The sequence below is a fragment of the Dendrobates tinctorius genome, unplaced genomic scaffold (assembly GCF_039654945.1).
Source record: "Dendrobates tinctorius isolate UK_male_01 unplaced genomic scaffold, ASM3965494v1 ptg000091l, whole genome shotgun sequence".
Taxonomy (NCBI): Eukaryota; Metazoa; Chordata; class Amphibia; order Anura; family Dendrobatidae; genus Dendrobates; species Dendrobates tinctorius.
In genome coordinates this window covers 7,564,305-7,585,474 of record NW_027361759.1, presented here as the reverse complement: position 1 = coordinate 7,585,474, position 21,170 = coordinate 7,564,305, and the positions used below count along the sequence as shown (strand labels likewise).

The window sequence follows — 21,170 nt, the reverse complement described above, 5'->3', positions numbered from 1 at the left end:
ACCTCCTTAGACAAAATTTGCCATTCTCAACCGTCATTTTCTTGTGACTGTGGCTGCTCTATGTTTTGTGCATCCCTACACAGCATCTTCTCCCTACCTTCTTTGAACATGCAGGGTGAGAGGCCACAATCAAGAAATTATGTTGTAAAGTGCTCCTTGGAGTGTCCTAATGTAGGATCATTGGTCTCCTGATAATCAACAAGGTGAGAGGAAGGAGGGTTAGAATGAGGATTAAGTGATCCAGACTGTTGGTTGGTGAGACTGGACCATGTGGAAGACTGGACGTTGCTGACAAGCCTGCTGGAAGAATTATTTATTATCCAACTGACCATCTGTTTGCACTTTTGTGGCTGGAGAAGTGGTGTCCTGTTCCTCCCTGCAAAGTGGGACAGGTAACTATGTATCGTTGATAGGCATATTTCTTCTGCTCCAGCAACAGGTGTAGTCGCACCTGGCCAAGTCCTCGACATCTTTATTTACTATCATCAGCCTTTCCACTCCCTCCATGCCTTACACATTTTCTAACTGCTAGGTCTCTGGAAACCAAGTTTCCTTTATGAACTGAATCCAATTTTTTAACTCCTTAGTGACAGAGCCAATTTGATACTTAATGACCAAGCCAATTTTTACAATTCTGACCACTGTCACTTTATGAGGTTATAGCTCTGGAATACTTCAACGCATCCCACTGATTCTGAGAGTATTTTTTCATGACATATTGTACTTCATGTTAGTGGTAACATTTCTTCAATATATCTTGTGTCTATTTATGAAAAAATGGAAATTTGGCAAAAATTTTGAAAGTTTTGCAATTTTCAAACTTTTGATTTTTGTACTCTTATATCAGAGTGTGCTGGCACACAAAATAGTTAATAAATAACATTTCCCACATGTCTACTTTACATTAGCACAATTTTGGAAACATAACTTTTTTTGTTAGGAAGTTATAAGGGTTAAAAGTTGACCAGCAATTTCTCATTTTTCCAACAAAATTTACAAAACCATTTTTTTAGGGACCACCTCACATTTGAAGTGAGTTTGGGTTGTCAGAAAATAACCAAAAGTGACACCATTCTAAAAACTACACCCCTGAAGGTGCGCAAAACCACATTCAAAAAGTTCAATAACCCTTCAGGTGCTTCACAAGAACTAAAGCAATGTGGAAGGAAAGAAAGAACATTTTACTTCTTTCACAAAAAATTTACTTTGGAACCAATTTTTTTTTATTTTCACAAGGTATACCAATACCCTATATGTGGGGCAAAGCCACTGTTTGGGCACATGACAGGGCTCAGAAGAGAGTGAGCACTGTTTGGCTTTTTGAACGCAAAATTGGCTGGAGTCAATGGTGGTGCTATGTCGTGTTTAGAGACCCACTGATGTACCTAAACAGTAGAACCCCACAATTCTGCCTCCAACCCTAATCACAACACACCCCTAACCCAAATCCCATCCCTAACCATAACCCTAACCACAACCCTAACCCCAACACACCACTAACCCTAATCTCAACTCTAACCATAACTCTAACCACAAACCTGCCCCCAACACACCCCTAACCACAATCCCAATGCTAACCATTATCCCAACCATAACCACAACTCTAACCCTAGCCCAACCCTAACTTTAACCCAACCATAACTTTAGCCCAACCCTAACCCTAGTCTAACCCTAACTTTAGCCCAACCCTAATTCTTGACCCAACACTCACCCTAGCCCAACCCTAATACTAGCCCAACCCTAACCCCAACTTTAGCCCAACCCTAACTTTAGCCCAACCCTACCTTTAGCCCTACATTAACCCTAACGGAAAAATGGAAATAAATATTTTTTCCAATTTTATTATTTTAACCTAAGGGGGTGAAAAAGGGCGGTTTGATTTACTATATTTTTTATTTTGATCACTATAATAGGGTCTATCACAGTAATCAAATACCAATAGGAAACATTTCCTAATGTTGCCGGATGCTGGCCGTCAGAGCTCGGTGGGCGCATTGCGCATGCGCCTGTCATTTTCTTCCTGGAAGAAGATGCCGCTGGCCAGGGGACATCATGGGGTGATGCAGTAGAGTCCAGGAGCACCGGAGGTACGGGAGGAGAATCGGGGGACCCTAGTTCTCTCTCCTCTGATGTTCGACCACATCAGAAGCGAGAGAAATTAAATGGGAAATCTGATTTTTTATTTGCTGTCACCATTATTCTGTTAATAACAGCAATCGCAACATGGGGGTTGGTAAAAACCGACCCAAATCATGTTCTCCAGGTAGCCGAGATCCCAGAGAAATTCTGAAGCTGAGGGGCACTATACACTTATTTCTCTGCGCTGTTAAAAAGCAGTGCTGAGCAATAAGTACCCTTAACTGCAGCCGTTAATGGGCGTATCGGCGGTCGTTATGGGGTTAATGAACCAAAAAAATTGGTCAGCTGTAGCAGGCCTTGGGTTTTCTATCATAATCTTACATAAAGCAGGCTATAGTTATTTTTCTATGTTTACAAAGTGTATTTCATGTCTCCCTTTAGTAGTCTTTTCTCTTCCTTTTGATTAATATTTTCCCTTCTCTTTTTTATATATGCATTAACCCTTGAATACAGGTATAACAATATAACCAACATATCTTTGGACACGGTTTAATTATAACTGATTTCTTTTATTTTCCTATATGTACTTTTGCAAGCCCTTTGTCATTCATTTCACACACAACCATACATTATAATAATAATAATACATTTTATTTCTATAGCGCTGACATATTCCAGAGCACTTTACGTTTCAGAGGGGATTTGTACAGACAATAGACATTACAGCATAACAATAATCACATAGATTATAACAAATACCAAGAGAAATGAGGGCCCTGCTCGCAAGCTTACAGTCTATGAGGAAAGAGGTAGACACGAAAGGTGGGTGGTAACAGTTGCCCTGATTGTATGGACCAGCCATAATGTTAAGTGTGTAACAGTACAGACACAGAGGGCTAATGGATGCATAAAGCATGTGGGAACATGATGTGGGGAACCTGGTTATGGTAAAACTTTTGGCTGTGCCACACAGGGATAGATTAGGTTAATGTGTTGAGGCGATAGGCCAGTCTGAATAAATGCGTTTTCACGGCATGCTTAAAATTGTGGGGATTGGGGACTAATCGTATTGACCTGGGAAGTGCATTCCAAAGAATTGGCACAGCATGTGTAAAGTCTTGGAGACGGGAGTGGGAGGTTCTGATTATTGAGGATGCTTACCTCAGGTCATCAGCAGAGTGGAGGGCGCGGGTAGGGTGGTATACTGAAACAAGGGAGGAGATGTAGGGTGGTGCTGAGCCATGGAGGGCTTTGTGGGTGAGGGTAATAAGTTTATACTGAATTCTGGAGTGGATAGGTAGCCAGTGTAATGACTGGCACAAGGTAGAGGCATCAGTGTAACGATTGGTGAGGAATATGATCCTGGCTGCAGCATTCAAGACAGAATGGAGAGGGGAGAGTTTGGTAAGAGGGAGACCGATTAGAAGAGAGTTACAATAGTCGAGACGAGAATGAATAAGAGAAACAGTAAGAGTTTTTGCAGAGTCAAAATTAAAAAAAGGTCGAATTCTAGAGATGTTTTTGAGGTGCAGATGACAAGAGCGAGCCAGTGATCGAATGTGGGGGGTGAAGGAAAGCTTGGAGTCAAGTATGACCCCAAGACAGAGGGCATGTTGCTGGGGATTAATAGTGGAACCACACACAGAAATGGCAATGTTGGGTATAGGTACATTTGTAGAGGGAGGAAACACAAGGAGTTCAGTGTTTGACAGGTTCAGTTTCAGATATAGTGAGGACATGATGTTAGACACAGCATTTAGACAATCGCCGGTGTTTTCTAGAAAGGCTGGCGTGATGTCAGGAGAAGAAGCGTATAATTGGGTGTCATCAGCATAGAGATGGTACTGGAAACCAAATCTACTGATTGTTTGACCAATAGGGGCAGTGTACAAGGAGAAGAGGAGGGGGGCTTAGAATCGATCCTTGAGGAACCCCAACAGTAAGGGGAAGGTGAGAGGAGGAGGAGACAGCAAAAGATACAGTAAAGGAGCGGTCAGAGAGATAAGAGGAGAACCAGGAGAGAACGGTGTCCTTGAGGCCAATGAAATGGAGCATAGTGAGGAGGAGCTGATGATCCACAGTGTCGAATGCTGCAGAGAGATGCAAGAGAATTAGCATGGAGTAATGACAATTTGATTTAGCTGTTAGTAGATCATTAGAGACTTTAGTGAGGGCAGTTTCAGTAGAGTGTAAAGAGCGGAAACCGGATTGGAGAGGGTCGAGAAGAGAGTTATCAAAGAGATAGCGGATAAGACGCGAGTGGACCAGCGTTCCAGGAATTTAGAGATGAAGGGAAGATTAGAGACAGGTCTATAGTTAGTGGCACAGTTTTGGTCGAGAGCTGCTTTTTTAAGTAGTGGATGTATGATGGCATGCTTAAATGAGGAGGGAAAGATACCAGAAGAGAGAGACATTAAATATTTTAGTTAGGTGAGGGGTGACAGCAGGGGAAAGGGACAGGAGGAGATGTAACGGAAATGGGTCACTGGTGCAAGTGGTTGGGCGAGAAGATGCAAGGAGCCTGCTTACTTCTTCTTCTGTGACTGGTTCAAAATCAGAGAGTGAGCTAGATGCAGTGGGGGAGGGAGGACAGTGCATGGTATGAGGTGATTGGGAGATAATCTCCTGTCGAATCTGGTCAATTTTTTCTTTGAAGTAATTGGCCAGATCGTCAGCTCGGAGCTCCGTGGTTGGGGCCTGTACTCTTGGATTGAGTAGAGAATTAAAAGTGTCAAAGAGTCGTTTTGGGTTATTGGACAGTGAGGTGATGAGGGTGTTGAAATAGGTTTGTTTGGAGAGGTGAAGGGCAGTGTTGTATGTTCGAAGCATAAACTTATAATGGATGAAATCTTCATGTAGATTGGATTTTCTCCACAGACGTTCGGCGCACCTGGAGCACCGCTGCAGGAAACGTGTTTGCAGGGTGTGCCAGGGTTGTCACTGTCTGTGTTGTGGTGTTCTATTTATAGGGGGTGCAAATTCATCCAGGGCACTTTGAAGTGTTTCATTTTAATGCTTCAATGCAGAATCAGGACATGAGAGGGAGGCAATAGGGGTCAATGAAGACTGCAAGTTCTTCATAAGTTTCGGGGTGTTAATGGCCTGTATGTTTCTATAAGTATGGACAGTGGGGGTGACCTGAGCAGCCTGGCAGTTCTTGATAGAGAATGAAAGAAGATTGTGGTCAGAGAGCGGGAGAGGGGAGTTTGCAAAATCATCCACTGCACAAAGCCCGAGAGAAGACCAAGTCGAGGGAGTTTCCGTCTTCATGCGTTGGAGAATTAGTAAGCTGCGAAAGGCCAAACGAGAAGGTTAGCGATAAAAGGTGAGCAGCAGATGGGGAGAGGGGAAGAGCAATGGGGATGTTGAAATCTCCCATGATGAGGGTAGGGATGTCACAGGAGAGAAAATGTGGAAGCCAAGGGGCAAAATGATCCAGGAACTGATGGGAGGGGCCGGGAGGATGATACACCACCGCCACTCACATGGAGAAGGGGGTGTAGAGTCTGACGGCATGGACCTCAAAAGAAGGGAAGACTAGTGAGGGTAGTTGAGGGATAACCTGAAAGGTACATTTTGGTGATAGGAGCAGACCAACGTCTCCACCTGCTCTATTGTCTGATCTTGGGATATGAGAGAAGTGTAGTCCCCCTTATGAAAGAGGAGCAGCAGCAGTAGTGTCTGACTGCTGAATCCAGGTTTCAGTAAGAGCGAGGATGTTAAGAGAATTAGAAAGGAAAAAGTCATGAGTGAAGGAGAGTTTGTTACACACTGAGCAAGAATTCCAAAGTGCACAATTAAGAGAGACAGATGGCATGCAGGGAATATTAATAAGATTAGAGGGGTTTCTGAGTGTAGCAGTTGGGGGGTTAGACTTTCTATAACATGGGGGACCAGGGTTGGGAGCAATGTCTCTTGCGACTAGGAGAAGGAGGAAAGAAAGAGTGAGCAGATGGTTAAGTGATTTGTGAGAGCGTCTCTTATGTTGAATGGTGGGACTGACTGGATCTGTGCAATTTAACAATGTGAAAAGAGCATGAGTGCTATACATAGGAGAGGAAAGGAGCAAGGGGCCGATATGGATGGAGTGTATAGAGTTAATGCCAGGGCGGTGGATGTGTGTGAATGCAGCGGCCAGGATATAAATTACACAATTGCATATGGTATATATTTGTTGTACTCCAAATGTACACGGAGTAGATGTATATATATATGTCTTACCTGTCTCCTGCCCTGTCTAACTGCCATGCTATAACTGCCAGTACTTTGGTACATGTACTTCGATTACATGTGCATAAATGCCCCCTGCATAAATGCTTCCCCAAGCTATGTCTGAATATATAGGAGGCTAAGGCTTAGAACTTTTTTTTTTGCTCTCTCTCTTCTCGTTAATCAATCAAACTAAATTGAGACAGCAGGACCCAATAAAATGTTGTGGTCAAATAAACAGATGTCCAGCACTACATGGATCATAAAGCACATTGAAAAGTTTCTTGACCTCACAACATAAGGGGAGAAGCAGAGTAAGTTGAAAAAACTATATACCAGATATAAGCTTGCATAGTTGAAAACATATATAGCATTCGGGATTAACTGCTTGCTGACATTGAATGGAGTGGAGAAACACAGGTTGATTCTAAAACATCTTCATTAAAATTCAGCCAAATAAATTCTGTGATATACTGTGCACACACAGGCCTGGATAACTGGATAAGCTGGAAAGCTGTGCAATGGCATCAGTGAACAAGCATTGCTGTGCCTGTCCTCTTACAACTTCTAATGAGGTAACACGGCCAGTCAATCTCCGTAATGCCACTACCAAGATGGCTACGGCATTACAGTGACTGGCGGGCAATCCCCAGATGCTTATTGGTTTTTAATCAATAGCTCTTGCAATAAAAATAAGTTCAACAATCGGATGTGTTAGCACAGTAGTAACATTTTTTTAATCACACCCAATTGTGGACCTTATGATTATTCCAAGATCTATTGAATAAAATGAACTTTATTCGTGGGAAAACCCCTTTAAGGTGCTGTTACTGCAGTATATTACAGATCAATCAGTTAACATTCACACTGAGTGACTATGCAGGTCCAACACTCCTATATCACTTAAATCTGTTATTATTCACAGGGCTCGCTCACACTGCCGTATACATCGGACGAGTGCTATATGATGTTTTATCGCATAGGGATCTGACCAATGATATTGAATGGGGCAGTGCTGATGCACAATTTTTTTCACTGACAGATTCTGTGAGTGAAAAAAAAATCACAGCATGCTGTAATTTCACTCTGAAATCGGATAGCACGTTCCCATTCAAGTCTATAGGTTTGTGAAAAACATCGGACTGCACTCGGATAACAATCAAATGTAGATCGCTTTCCGCAGGCTCACATAATGGAGTTGTTGGAGAAATTTTGTTCTTCATCTCCTCTTCGCAGTAAGCTCCAAGTCTTTCATCCAATTGAATCGGATCACATTATGCTGACACTATTATCAAACCCAGATCACAGTTTGATCAGAGTGTCTTTGGCATAATCATCCTGATTCTTTCATATTAGAGAATAGAGCCACATTTTTGGTCCATTCAAAATGATCCCATCTTGGTGTCATAACAAAGGATAATCCCCTAGATAACATAATCTCTTCTCTTGATAAAACCCTTTTTGAAAGACTGATCACTGTCAACTAATCCAATTCTTGAGTCGGTCTAAACCGGTAAGTCTAGCTGTCTAAAGGCCCCGTCACACATAGCGACTCACCAGCGATCCTGACAATGATATCAACATGTCAGGATCGCTGGTGAGTCGCTACATGATCGCTGGTGAGCTGTCAAACAGACAGCTTCTCCAGCGATCAGCACCAGCGACGCCGAGCGCGCGGCATCGCTGTGTACTTTAGTTACCAGCACGCTGATGCAGGGAGCTGGTAACTAAGGTACACATCGGGTTTCTAAGGGACGAGCATCACTTAGAAACCCGATGTGTACCTTGGTTACCAGCTCCCTGCATCAGCGCGCTGGTAACTAAGGTACACATCGGGTTTCTAAGTGACGCACGTCCCTTAGATACCCGATGTGTACGTTACTTACCAGCTGATTGCTGGTCTCCCGCCTGTCACATGCAGCAATGCATGCTGGCCAGCGGGAGACCAGCGATCAAAGAAATATCCAGGGCTTTCCAAGAGCGATCAGCGATACCGACAGGGGGGCCGGTCGCTGATCGCTGTCACACAAAGCGATCTCGCTGTTGTGTCACAAAACTTCTGACTCAGCAGCGATCTCGCTAGCGAGATCGCTATGTGTGATGGGGCTCTAAAGGTCCCGTTTAACTTAGCGACGCACCAGGACCTGGTAAGGATCGCTGGTGCGTCGCTAAATGGTCGCTAGTAAGCTGCCAAACAGGCAGATCTCTTCAGTGACGCAGCAACGATCCGGCGATCCGTGTAACGACCTCGTCGGTCGTTGGTACCTTGTCACACAGCAGCTCTTCAGACGATTCCCGCCTGCGTCCCTGAGTTCTGCGTCGCCAACTAGGTTGCTCTTCGGCGTCAAACACAGCAATGCACGCAGGCCAGCGGGATGTCGTTGACGAAAAAATGGCCCAGGACATTCAAGCACAATCAGCAATATCCAGCAGGGGGGCCGGTCGCCACTGCGTGTCACATGTAGCGAGATCGCTGGTGAGGTCGCTGTTGCATCACAAAATCGGTGACACTCTAGCGATCTCGCTATGTGAGAAGGGGGCTTAAAGATTTGGATAGTTCTTCTCCACCTCCTGTCTTACTTGCATTTGCCCTGTTCTAAATGCGTTAAGGTGTCAGTGTATAGTGCAGGAATTTTGTTAATCAAGATCCCTGATTTAATAGAAGAGCTGCATTGGTAACATAGGGATGACTGAGTATACTCTTGATGTTAAGCAGTAGCTCTATGTCGATATGCACAGCGTTTAAGACAAGATTATCAGCAACTGAGGTCTAGGAGATGATCTATAGATGCAGTTCAGGGACTATTGGTTAGTTTCATCTATGAATAAAAGATTGTCTCTCAGCACAATAAGAGCGGTTAAAGAGTAGTATACTGTATATAAACAGCCATGTTACCAACAAGTCCAATTAGGGAGAAAAGAGTTTTACCCCTGCTAGGAACACTAACCCTTATTTGCACTGAACCATATATGAAAAGTATGTGAAATAAACCTGAATCTGCTTCCAGAGTGGAAAATATATTATAGGGGCGGATTTATGGATTCTAATATATAGAGAACTATAGCATCAGCATAAGTGTTGAATAATATCATAAGTAGAAAACATGGAATAATAGTGCTTGTCATAGTCTTAGACTGAGGGAAAATGCAATAAGAAGTTATTACCATATTTATATCTTAGGCAGAGAAAATCATGGGGTAATACATTAATATTCTCCTAATATTGATACATTGGGAATAGTTATATGCACATCTTGAGGGATATACTGTATGTGCACCATGATGGTCTTCAATGTTCTTATTGAAGGATTAGATAAACTCCTTGAAGAGTGATAAATATTATACACCACATTCGATATAAATAAGTACAGTACACACGATTGCTCTTTTAATTTTACTATATTAGTATCCACAATATGACCTGAACGTGAATCGAAAGGATCAAAGTGGATAGACTGCAAAAAGCACAGTGGATATGAAATTATAGTTTTAAAAATAAAATAAAGGTTAATTTGTAATATTTTTAGTGCACTTCAGTCAGTGAACTTGCTTATATAGTGGATTTAGTGGAGTTTTGAAGTCTTCATTCAGTGAATTTGAGACAAGTACTCGAAATTTCAATTTGCTTCAGCAATGGAAGTATTATGCCACAATCAGATTAGACCTTTTGCTAGCCCTATTTGAAATGAGTTGTGGGCTTTGACTCTACATTGTAAAATCCCAAAATGGCAGTCCTTGACCGGCCCTCATCTTTCATAGCCCCGGCGATAGCCCCACAAATAGGCTGCACGAGACCATATGATCTGATAGGCTGCAAGGAATTTTAGGGCAGCCCACATACACTATTGGGATGGTCATGCCTGATGGTGTGTGAAATATCATTGGCTTTTTTTTTATTTATTTTGCAATCCTTATGATTTGAATCACTAAGAGTTTGAATTTGGGAGGACCTGTGAATTAGAGGAAATTCAACTAGAAGCTGATCCTCTGTGGATTGATCCTTTTGATCCTTTTGTCTCTAGTAATAGGGCTCATACTCACTTGCGAGAGACTTGCACGATTCTCGTGCGAGTGTCTCGCATGAAAACCTGGCACAGCACTCGGACCGGAGCGTGTGGCTACATGTATTTCTATGCATCCGCACAATCCGGTCCCAGTGCTGGCGGCAGTGCTGGATGTTCATGCGAGAGACTCGCATGAGAATCGTGCGAGTCTCTCGCAAGTGAGTATGAGCCCATAAAGTGAATTTCAAAAAATTAATAAGATGGCAAACACTGTTTATTTGAAACAAAAATAGTTTAAGTGTTTTTTACCCAAATAATCTTGTGAACAAAAATTATCTCAAGCAATTTAGACTCGAATGTAACAGTACATATCATAAGACAGGAATTTAAAAGGATCATCTAATTATTATCAGACAGACAGTAGTAATGCATCCATAAAAACAATTTTAGCAACAAAATTAAATCAAAATAAAACCCTAAATAAATACCATTTATACGTTGTTTCCGGAAACTATTATGGCCACAGTTCCTGGCAGCATATATATTTTACATAAAAGTGTAAAGGGCCTGTCACACTTAGCGATATCTCTAGCAATATCGCTATAACTAGTGACGTTATAGCGATATTGCTAGTGATATCGCTGTGTCTGATACTTACCTACGACCGGCTCCCCCGCTGGTTATCGCTGATCATGCGAGAACAGGCTGGACTGTTTCTCGTCGTCAGCTTCCTGCTGGGCTTCCTGTGGAGAGACGAGTGACGAGCGTGGACGCGGGTGGGAGGACGCAGGATCGCCTAGTGAGACAGGTAAGTAGCGACCCCCGTCCCCTGCGATGTCGCTGGTGAGATCTGCCTGTGTGGCAGCTCACTAGCGACCACTTAGCAATGTACCAGCGATCCTGACCGCGTCATATCGCTGGTCGGGATCGCTGGTGCATCGCTAAGTGTGACAGTACCTTAAGTGTAATGTAAACAGATTAACAGATCAATAGCATTAAGTGTCTCTTACCTGGAAACCTACTATGTTGACTAGCATCACAGTTGTATCCATTAAACTGTGCACCCACTGGCAACATGTAAACTGACAACAGCAGCAACAACCATATCGATTCCATGGCCAAGCCTATAAAAAGAAATCATTTTCACAAAGTTGTTCAATAGATATTTTACATCTGAAAATATATTTCTACTTTTTTTTTTTACTTTAATTATTAATTCCCAAATTTTCCAAATAAAAAATAGCAGAATGATTTATGACAAAAGACACCGAGTCCAACGATGTATCACTTATCTTACCAGGTGCAATAGTTGTGACACATGCAGAGTTTGTAGGTATAGAGTTTAGCAGCGTTGAGAAAGCTGCCCCCACCCACACCACAGCTCTCTGAGTACATTGTCTATTGACAGTGAGCTGCTTATCAGAGGAGGGGGCGGAGTAGGATTATTAGTATTAAAACCTTCATTGTATGTAAACAACAGCACACAGCCTAATAAGTGACATATAGCTGAATTCAGTGTTTTAACCCTACCTCATGGTGCCCTCAGATTACATGGAAAAAAAACTTTTGACAGATTGACAGATTCCCTTTAAATGCAGAGCTGGAGTAGGAAATAGAGATAGTTATTTTATTGACACAAATTACCAGTTTATGCCTTTTTTTAGGAATACTTCTTTGACATTGTCCAAACCCTTTAAGAAATAAAAATGTAATGTCTGGCATGAAATTTTCACAGTATATAATGCAGAAAATTCCACGCAGTTCAATGATCATCAAGCAGTTTATCTTTTCCAGGATTGCGGCGTGATAGATTGCATTAGGTGTTTGGCCATTTTCTCATGACTGTACAATATTTGTATTTATATTTTCAGCAGTATTTAAGATTAATTATCCCTAAATCTCATATTTTAGCACTCTACATTTCATCTGTGCAGTTCAACTGTGAAAATGGGCAAATAATATTCGAGCGATATCAATGATTTCACAATGAAAATAGATGTATTATATGGCTCTGGGAGAACTAAATAGTGATTATCTTTCAGGGGACCTGGAAACATTATTCGGCATCGACTGCTTGAGCATTTTCAAATTAAATATGTAATTGGACCGAGAAAGAGGGAGTCTAAATGAAATTAGAGCAGAAGGACAAAAAATTAAACTAAACTTTTTATCTTCAACTGAGCAAATAAATATAGATTTAGCGGTGCATTGGAAAGAACTACTGCTTCCACAAGCGGTACAGTACAATGCTTGACTTTTACCTGACTAAATGAAGACTTCACTTACATTTTCATCACAAAAGTAAACAAGATAGCTTTATTCTATTGAGCTTCCCAGCATGTGTGATTTTAAATCAATATCATCCTATTAGAATGTTGTTCCAGGACTTGGTTTCATTAGTGAAAATGTCTCTTTGGGACATGCAACACAAGCTTCTCAGACACCCCAGAGAGACGGCTACACATACAGTAACAGATGTATTGATCTTAATTGTCATCACAATCTTCTACATTGTGGAAGCTATGTAGCTGAACAGTAGAATAACCAAGCATTTTATTGTTTCCATGCTAACCGGCCACGCTTTAAAGGCGCTAGCTCATTATAGAATTTCATGGCATATTTACAAATGTGAGTCCCAGTTCTGGAAAATGCGTCTACCTCCAGAATGAGGGTCTCCTGTTCCCCCCACGTGACTGCTGCTATAACACCTGTGCTTAGACAAGTAGAGACACATGCACAGATCTCTCCATTCATTTATGGGAGTTATGAAAAAGAAAATTGCTATGCATATGTCGTAGTTAGTCTATGAAGAGGAAACCCATATAAATCCATATAAATGCATAATGACTGGAGAAGGTTTTGAATTTGTGGCTATTGAGTCAAAACACAGTAACACCAGTTCTCAATTATTGGTACAAGCAATAGATAACAAGGCTCCTATATTGGACAGTTTTTTTCTAATTGATCCTTATATCCTGTTTCATATGCAGTATCTCTAAAGAATAATACATTATATGGACAAAGTATTAGAACCCTTACTTACTTCCAGTAGGACTTTTATAACATTCCAGATATGAACTCCTACTGTTGCGCCGATAGCAGCTGCCACTCTTCTAGGAAGGTTTATATCAGATTTTTGGAGTGTCTGTGGGAATTTTTGCTTATTCATGCAAAAAAAAAGTTTGTGAGGTTGGATACTGATGTTGAACAAGAATTTTGTAATCTCCATTCTTGTTCATCCCAAAAGTGTTCAATAGCTTTTATTTTAGGGCTCTGTGGGGGCCAGTTACGTTCTTCCACACCAAACTCACCTAACTATGCCTTGTTTTGTAAACATGGGCACAGACAAGCAAGATCAGAAGCTGACCTTCCCCAAACTGTTCACTCAATGTTGGAAGCACATCATTGTCCAAAATGTCTTGCTACGCTGATACAGGAAAAATATACAGTATATCTTTCTTTCGTGTTAGCCAGTAAAACCATTAAAAGATATCAACCACTGAGGACTCTCAAATTGTAATATTTTGTTATGTTGAAGCATTAACGTTTTCCTTCACTGGAAGCTAGAAACCTGGCCAACTCCTGAAAACAACCTCAAAGCATTGTCCCTCACCCACCAAACTTTACAGGTACAATGCGGTCAGGTAGGCAATGTTCTCTTGGCATTTCACAAACCTAGACTAATCTGTCACACTGATACATCTCCACCGCTCAAGTATCTGGTGGCGGTGGGCTTGACACTACTCTGACTCTTGGGATTATACTCAGTGTTGTAAGGCTTCTGTATTCCTGCCTAACTATGGAAACCTAAACCATGAATCTCCTGGTGTACTGTTTTTGTGCAAATGTTAACACCAGAGGAGGCTTTGACTCTGCATTTATCAAGTCAACAGATCACTGACAACTTACATGCATAATGTGTGTCTGTAAGTTTACATGGACTGTTATTTCTTGGCTGAGTTGTTCTGGTTGCTAAACATTTGCACATTTCAATAATACCACTTATGGCTGAAGGTTGAATATTTAGAAAGGGACTCATTTCATGAACTAACTTGTTATCACGGTGACATCCTATTAATGTACCAATCTTTAATTCAGTGAGCTTTTTAGAAAGACTCATTCTTTCACATATGATAGTAGCCAGACTACATGGCTAGGGGCTGGATTTTATACACCTGTGACAATAGAACTGAATAAAAAAACCTGAATTTTATTATTAAGAGACGTGTCCTAACGTTGTTGTCTATATATTTTATATGTGTGCTTTTTACAATATACATTGCTGCTGAGATTATTCCACCCATGGCAATACAAAAGTTTGACATTATCATAAATATTCATACTCGTAGAAACTTGGCCTGAAGTGGACTGGTTGAAAAGAATATCAGAAGCAATGTCATAAATATTATTTAAAGGGTAGTGGATGCGTGAAGCAAATTTCCATTACTAAACATGCCAGGAAAATATTATCTAAAAGTAATATTACGTTAAAGAAAGTTGCATAGAAAGTTGAGCACCAGTACTACAAGTTTTTTTTACTGAAGATAATTCCACACATATTAGAATATTTAAATTTTAGGTGCATAAGAGTTGCCAGCCTCGGGATCAGGTTAAGGTATACTGTAAGGACTCTTTAACCCATCTGGATGTCTAATTTATAAATAATTCTATCTGAGATATTCATCTACTGTTGCACTATTTATAAATTAGGTCAGCAAAGCATCAGTCTTAGACAAACATCTAAAATGATGGGATGTAGCAGCCTGATAGACTCAGTTCCTGTGATGGTATGATGTTGTTTTCTTAACCCTTTAGCAACCACCGATACTCATTAAAACAGCAGTCACTGAGGGTACTTATTCCCTCATCGCTGTTTTAAAACAGTGATCAGAAATAAGGCTGTAGCGCCCCCCCAGAGTCATCAAATCTCCGGGTTCTTGGTTACTGGGGGTAGCTGAGACACTTAAGAACATGATCAGGGACTGATTTTCGAGTGTCTGATCATGTCATCACGATTACCATATTCAGTGATTAACTGCGATAACAAAAAAAAAAAAGTATGCCGGCTGTTTCAATGATTTCTCTCTCTTGTAACACAATATACTTGTCAGAGAAGACAGAAATGATTCCCCCGAGAACCCCAGGTACCTCCACAATCCCCCGGCCCCTCATGAACAGTTCTCTAACCCGGCGTCATCTTCCTGGAAGAAATGGCAGACGCATGTGTAGTGCACCAATCGAGATTTGCTGGCTGTTACTCTACAACAATAGGAAATTTTTCCTATCGGTTCCTTTCGATCACTGAGACAGACCCTATCACAGTGATTAAAATAAAAAAATAGTAAATCAAATCTCCCTTTGTCACCCCCTTAGGCCGGTTTCCCAATTGCATATGGAGGAGCAGCAGAGGGCTGCGGACTTCCTCCTTGAAGCTCCGCTCACTGCGGCACCTCTTCTGGTCAGCTCTGCCTCCATCGGCATGCGGCCTGTATACCCTATCTTTAGCATTAGGTATGCAGGCCGTGCTGATGTATGTGGATGCCTCTGCATGCATTGTTTTGACGATGCCACAACCTGCGCCGAACACAACGTGTTGCATTTTGGTGCGGTCACCACACCGTCAAAATGACGCATGTGGAGACATCCACATACATTGGCATGGCCTGCATACCTAATGCTAAAGATAGGGTACGCAGGCCGCATGCCGACGGAGGGGGAGCTGACCGGAGAATATGCGGCCCTGTGCAGAGCTTCACGGAGGAAGTCCGCAGCCCTCCGCATCTCCTCCATATGCAAATGTGAAACCGGCCTTAGTTATAAAAAATGCTAACATAAATTTTCATTTATATTTTCCATTCTTTGCAGTTGGGGTTAGGGTTGTGTTAGGGTTAGTGGTGTGATAGTGTTAGGTTTGGGGTTGGAGTTAGGGTTGGGGCTATAATTGGGGTTTTTTCAAAAGTAAAAAATGATGATATTACACCTAGTGTTGTGAGCGCAAGTGCTTGCTACTTGAGTTTGCATTGTGTGCTTAGGTCTGCACAGAGTATTGCAGATCCCCGCATGTTTTTTTGGGGTGTCTAAGAAACGTGAAACATGAGGAGCAGGGACTCGAGCATCTCACTCGAGCACCCGCAATATTTGGGGCATAACTGAACACCCTATGCAAACTGGAGTAGCGAGCAATTGCGCTCAAAACTTATGATGACATATTCAATATGACAACCTCTTGTTAACAAATTTTGTGTCGCACCTGTGGGTTCAAAATTCTCACTATACCCCTGGATAAAATCCTTGAGGGGTGTGGTTTACAAAATGGGGTCACATGCTGGGAGTTGCCACTGTTTAGGCACATCAGTGGCTCCTTCCCTTCCGACCCCTGCCATGCATCCAAAATAGTAGTAAGCTAAGGGTATGCTAGAGAACCTACATATGGAGCTCAGCATGTATGTGATAGCTGGATAGGAAAAGTACTTTATGTTTGAACTTCAACAAATTGCAAGGGGATCCTTTACTAAAGCTGATGTTTAACCTTTTAGCTGAAGTACCATGAAGCTACTATTTTACTACCCTTAAACTTCAAAATGAAAATAGAGTGCATAGAGTGAATAAAGAATTTTGAACAGAATATCACATTTACATGATGGCACTTCATCATAAAAACAAAAATGATACCCATGAATAAACAAGTGGTACAAGTTAAAAATAACAATACAGTACAAAATGTGCACATCATTTAAAATCATCTTTTTTTGCATTATTTTCTGCCTATGGCTGGTGATTGCTTATGTTATTTGTGGCAGTAGTTTGTGTTACAGCTCTTGAGAACATTTAACTTATATCAGAGTCTTAAAGAGAATATGCTGCCATGAAAGAGTACCTGAATGATTATATTGTATGGATAACTGAAGAGACACAAATTTCAGGAATATTTAGACTCACTTTCACCGTCTGAAATTCTTATGTCTTATAGCAGATATTTTTTTTGCTATTTCTATCGGTAGCAATATATTAGGTCTGCTGCTAAGCAACTACACTATGTACTATATGAGTTAGTTGGAATCATTTTATGACATTCACACATTCACTTTAATTTCCTAAGAATATACAGATGGTTGTGTAAAGAATCCCCACAGGGGACACGTAAACTTATATCAGAGTTATTGATGATGATTTGTCAGGTTCTTCTTTCTCTGACACTATGCTGATGGATTTTTTTTTAGATTATTTAGAAAAATGTGACAACAGAGTAAAAAGCATGAGTGACACTGACCAGTCTTATTAGTGGCTGCTCAACAGTATTTTGTGCCTAGGAGTTCTACTTCTTGTCAAGTGGACTCCATGAATTTACCAATTATATACTGGACTGTTATAACGCATATCAGCAAACATGTCATAAGTATGCATTCCATTTCCTGTTCATAATATACTTTCCATGTTAAACAACATCATCTCGTTTGTTATTTTTTCTGTTACCACCTAACTATACTTGAGGGAAGCAAAAATGAAGCTAATTTGATGTCTTTGACCATAATTCTAGAAGTATTTCCTGGAAATGTTTTGTTTCTCAGCAGCTTGGCAAATTGGCAAACCTTTGGAGTCATACTGCAGCTGCACGTATTGTCAATGCAGAATCTGTTTTTCAGCTGAATTCGGCTTTAAAGTTAATTAAAGTGTTTGCATCAATCATTTTGAGAGGAAAAAAAAGATGTTGTTTGGAACAAAAACCAAAATAAGGTCTCTGCCAAGTGACAAAGCAGTTCCTCACAATTTATAATTTGACAATACAACAATGTAAACAGCAAACTTGATGAAATATTATCTTCATGTTTTCTAAAGACAGGCTTCATCCTGTGTCAAAGGCAGACATTGTTTTTAAATCCCTTTACACTTCAATAATGCTGCATAACATTAGCCACGCAAGTATATTGTTTATTTTAAACACAATAAGATAAAAGACTATAACTGAGTAATCTTAAAATATTTGTCTTTTCATCTAAATTTCTATATTTATTGTGTCAGTCATACTAATAGTCGGCAGACTAGGCCTGCAAGTTCACTTTTGTTTCATTAGATGTAATTTATGTGACTGTCTTAAACGGATTGCACAATGGCAAGTGAGTATACCACTGCTAATTTAATTATTTTAAAACATCCATGCCTGAAAAAAATAATATTCACTGTCAACCACTTTAAATAAAAGTCATAGAGTCCAGGTATATAAAATTTTAATATCCATTAATATATTTTGGACAGGTATTCCTGCAGTATAGAGACTGTAATACTTTATTCTTCCCTGGAATCAAAGCTTCAAAGCTATAAGATGCACCGGACCATAAGACACACCCCAAATTTTCTGAAGGAAAATAGGGAAAAAAATTAATGTCAAATGGGGGTCCATCTTGCAGTCCAAATTCAGCTTACCCGGGGGGGATCAGCAGTGCTGGTGGAGTGGGGTCACACTAGATGTTCGGTGGCCGGTGTTATGACTCCCATCCCAGTCTGGTGTGGCAGCCTCTGGGTAATCCCATCCCAGGCTAGTGCGGCTGGTGAGGCAGGTTCGGCGGTGGTGCTCAGGGCCCTCAGCCAGCATCTTGTGAAAGCTGGGAAGCCCTGCATATCCATTGCTGCGATGCGGTAGCCCCCGGGAAATCCCATCCTAGGCTGTTGCAGCAGGTTTGGCTGAGGTGCTCTGTGGTGCGGGTGGTTCCGTTGGCATCTTGTGAAAGCCTGGAGGCTCTGCATATCCTTTCCTGCGATGCAGTGACCTCCAGGAAATCCCATCAAATGCTCATGTGGCAGGTTTGGCGGTGGTGCTCTGAGGTGCGGATGGTTCTGTTGGCATCTTGTGAAAGCCTGGAGGCCCTGCATATCCTTTGCTGCGATGCGGTGGCCTCTAGGGAAATGGCAGCGGGGTGGCGCATGCTGTTATGAATGAGTCACCGTAGGATGAAAAAACAAAAATACAAGCTAAGTCCAGAAAACCGGAGAGGTTGGTAGCTATCGGATTGCAGACCCCTGATCCTATCCACAACAACTAACAGTAGCCTTGGGGGGTTCCTACGATGCCCTAGACCCCTCGATCACAGCCGGAGAACTAAATAGGCCAAAAGAAAGAAAGGGGAAATCTAAACTGCCCCAGAGCAGACCCCAAAGCAATAGGCAGCCCCCAACATGTAATGATAGTGAAGCAAGAAGAAAACACTAACACAGATAGAAAGATAGGTTGAGCAAACGATGGGGCCCAAGCTAACTAAAAAGGACAGGATAGAAAAGCTGCTGTCTGCAATCCGTAAAAAACCCTACCAAAAATGTCCCAACCGTCTGATAGGAAAAACAGGCCCTGAAGTCGCTAGGACTTCAAAAAAGACTATATCAGCACTCAGGTAAATTCTGAAGACAGAGCAAAGAGACAAACTGATCAGAGACAAAAATGGAACTCAGCACACCCCCGACCGGGGATGGCTGAACTCCAAAATACAAGGTAAACAAAACAAAACTAATAAGTTCAATAGCAGAGCAAAAACTTATCTTTGGGAAGCAGGAATCAGACTGGTCTCCAAGAATCCAGCAGAGAAATCACCAGCGGGTGTCGGCTGCCTTATATCCAGTCAGAATTTCCTGTTACCCAGTCATCATCTACCAGATCAGGTGTTTGGTAATCAGCCTCACTACCTTCCTTCACCAGAAGAGGGAGTTCATCAGACATTGACGGTGAAGGGGAAAATGAACTCACAACAGCATGCTCAGATTGAGATCTCTGCAACGAGATCTCTTTCTGTGATCTCAGGAGATGAGATCTCGGGATGAGATCTCGTTGCCGAGATCTCAATCTGAGCATGTGTTGCCCCTGGTGGCCATTTTCCCGGAGGCCACCACATCGCAGCAATGGATATGCAGGGCCTCCAGGCTTTCACAAGATGCCGGCAGAGCCCCCCCTGCCACAGAGCACCACTGCCGAACCTGCCGCACCTGCTGCACCAGCCTGGAAAGGGAGTGTGATCATCGCCCGGCAGCATCGGACCGGGACTGCCGCAGAATCACCCGATTCCTGCTGCCGCTATAGTATTTGTAAGTAAGTATATTCTAATTATAAGATGCACCCCCATTTTTCCCCATAAGTTGGGGGTAAGAAAGTGTGTCTTATAGTCCGAAAAATATGGTAACTCATATAGCAAAGTAAGACTCCATAGCCATAGACAGTTGTTTAGGGATTCTTTTGCCCCTTCAGTTCAGAGCAGGGTACACAAACTTTGAACAGAGTATGAGTATGGTGTGATCTGATGGTCTAGGATGAGGAGAAAATGGAAAAAAATTCTCCATTTTCGCCATTCTGTGAGGTCGCGGAAATCAGATTGCATTCAGATATCATCCAAATGGGGTCTGATGATTTCCACATGCTCACTGATTTGCGTGGACAAGTGTGATCCAAATAGTAGTCAAACTAGTGCATAAAACTACACTGCTCAATAAAATTAAAGGGAACAACAAAATACCACATCCTAAATATCACTGAATGAAATATTCCATTTGCAAATCTTTATTCATTGCATAGAGGAATGTGTTGAGAACAATGAAATATAAAAATAATAAATGTAAATTAAAATTAATATCAAAATCAAAGTGGAAAATAAAATTACAGGCTGATCCAAATTCAATGAAAATGATGAAGGAAATGGTGCTCAGTAGTGTGTGGCCTCCATGTGCCTGTATGACCTCCCTACAATGCCTGAGCATGCTCCTGATGATGCCGTGGATGTGCTCCTGAGGGATCTCATCCCAGAACTTAATTACAGCATCAGTCTACTCCTGAACTGTCTGTGGTGTAACGTATCGTCGGTCTATGGAACGAGATATGATGTCCCAGATGTGCTCGATTGG

The 21,170-nt window shown here is 41.6% G+C and overlaps 1 protein-coding gene across 1 annotated transcript in view; it reads right to left on the bottom strand.

The window, feature by feature from the left end:
- ZPLD1 (zona pellucida like domain containing 1) overlaps positions 1-11,408 on the bottom strand; it is a 244,609-nt gene extending 233,201 nt beyond the window's left edge. The window contains exon 1 of the mRNA XM_073586265.1: positions 11,303-11,408. Within this exon, the coding sequence (XP_073442366.1) occupies positions 11,303-11,408 (106 nt within the window). The remainder of the gene's footprint in view (positions 1-11,302) is intronic.
- Positions 11,409-21,170: the final 9,762 nt, after the last annotated feature.